Consider the following 1,954-nt stretch of genomic DNA (forward strand, 5'->3'; position numbering starts at 1 on the left):
TGTTTCTGTAAAAACCCCAGCCTGCAGTTGAGTTACTGATCTCTGTTCTCTGGGTTAGCATGTACTGAATCCAGTTGTAAAACTAGCATTGATATTGACTGCAAATCCTCTTTGATGTAAGATATAGTACCTCACCCGTCCAATTGAACAGCAGTTCTTGTCTGTGGATATTGACTTATTCTGATATGTCTGCTTCTCTTTATTCATGTTTTTGGCTTAAGAACATTTTGTTACTAGGTTTTTTAACCACCTAATGGCCATATCTGAGATATGCTCCTATGATAAACTATTCTTCATGGAGGATGTCAACTAACCACATGATGTCAATATGAGTTGAGCATGCTATGCTTTAAAAGGGGTTTTGTAAGCATTTCTGACCTGACATCATTGAGTGCACACATATATCTTCATGTCTTATGTGAGGTATTGCATACTAAAGCATTTTATGAAACAACAAATTTTAACATAATTATCCATGTTGTAATATTTATTACATGTCATTGTAAACATAAGTATTCAGAGTATAAGATTTCCATTCTAATTTCTGCTTGTTCTGCTTTCAGTGGGCACCATTTCCAATTACTATAGATGGGAACTGGAAACTACTCAATTGTGACAGAGTTCATTATTTTGGGATTAACAGAGGATCCTACAGCTGGTGATATTTTATTTGTTATGTTTCTGGCAATCTATGTTGTCACTTTCATGGGAAACATCAGCATCATCATATTAATCAGAAGCAGCCCTCAGCTTCATACTCCAATGTACCTTTTTCTCTGCCATTTGGCTTTTGTGGACATTGGGTATTCCTCGTCAGTCACTCCTGTCATGCTCATGGGCTTCTTAAGGGAGGAAACGGTTCTCCCTGTTATGGGCTGTGTAGCTCAACTCTGTTCTGTGGTCACGTTTGGGACAGCCGAGTGCTTCCTGCTGGCTGTCATGGCCTATGATCGTTATGTGGCCATCTGCTCACCCCTGCTCTACTCCACTCAGATGTCCCCTAGAATATGTATGATCCTGGTGGGGATATCCTACCTAGGTGGGTGTATAAATGCCTGGACATTTACTGGCTGTTTATTACGTCTGTCCTTCTGTGGACCCAATGTAGTCAACCACTTTTTCTGTGACTATTCACCACTGTTGAAGCTTTCTTGTTCTCATGATTTTACTTCTGACATCATACCAGCCATCTCTTCTGGCTCCATCATTGTGGTCACAGTGTTTGTCATAGCTGTCTCCTATGTCTACATCCTCATCACCATCCTGAAGATGCGCTCCACTGAGGGCCGCCACAAAGCCTTCTCTACCTGCACCTCCCACCTAACTGCAGTCACTCTGTTCTATGGAACCATTACATTCATTTATGTGATGCCCAAGTCCAGCTACTCCACTGACCAGAACAAGGTGGTGTCTGTGTTTTACACGGTGGTCATCCCCATGTTGAATCCTCTTATCTACACTCTCAGGAACAAAGAGGTTAAAGAGTCCATGAAAAAACTGATGGCTAGAACACAGTGGCGTCTTGAGTAAGTCTGACTTTAAGAATAAATTTAAATTTACATTAATATGTTTGCAAGTCACCTGTCAATACATTGGGTATGGAATATTTCATAGGAAATATCTGTTTCATACTTGCTCCCTTTCACATATCTGCATTTGTAAGCACAGATATTTTAAAATAAATTTTGTGCTCCTTGAATGTAGTTACCATCTCTGGAAACTTCTATAATTTTAAAAGTGAGAAATGGTTACTAATGTGTTCCCCAAGATGTCTTCACCTTACAGATATGATCTTCATGCTTTACAGACACTCTAAAGTTTTACTCATTGGTGATGATGGTTAGAACTCTTCCGTTTCCCTGTGACCCAACCCACCCCCGGGTCCCTTCTGAAGTTCCTCTGCAGGTGAATCTGATCCAATCAACTCAAAAGATATCTCAAGACACTCCTACTC

The 1,954-nt window shown here is 40.3% G+C and overlaps 1 protein-coding gene across 1 annotated transcript; it reads left to right on the forward strand.

Annotated features, from left to right (window-relative positions):
• Positions 1-588: 588 nt before the first annotated feature.
• LOC142445833 (olfactory receptor 5P80-like) lies at positions 589-1,530 on the forward strand. Its single transcript, XM_075547712.1, has one exon. The coding sequence runs from the start codon at positions 589-591 to the stop codon at positions 1,528-1,530; it is 942 nt and encodes a 313-aa protein (XP_075403827.1).
• Positions 1,531-1,954: the final 424 nt, after the last annotated feature.

Source organism: Tenrec ecaudatus, chromosome 4 (genome assembly GCF_050624435.1).
Source record: "Tenrec ecaudatus isolate mTenEca1 chromosome 4, mTenEca1.hap1, whole genome shotgun sequence".
NCBI lineage: Eukaryota > Metazoa > Chordata > Mammalia > Afrosoricida > Tenrecidae > Tenrec > Tenrec ecaudatus.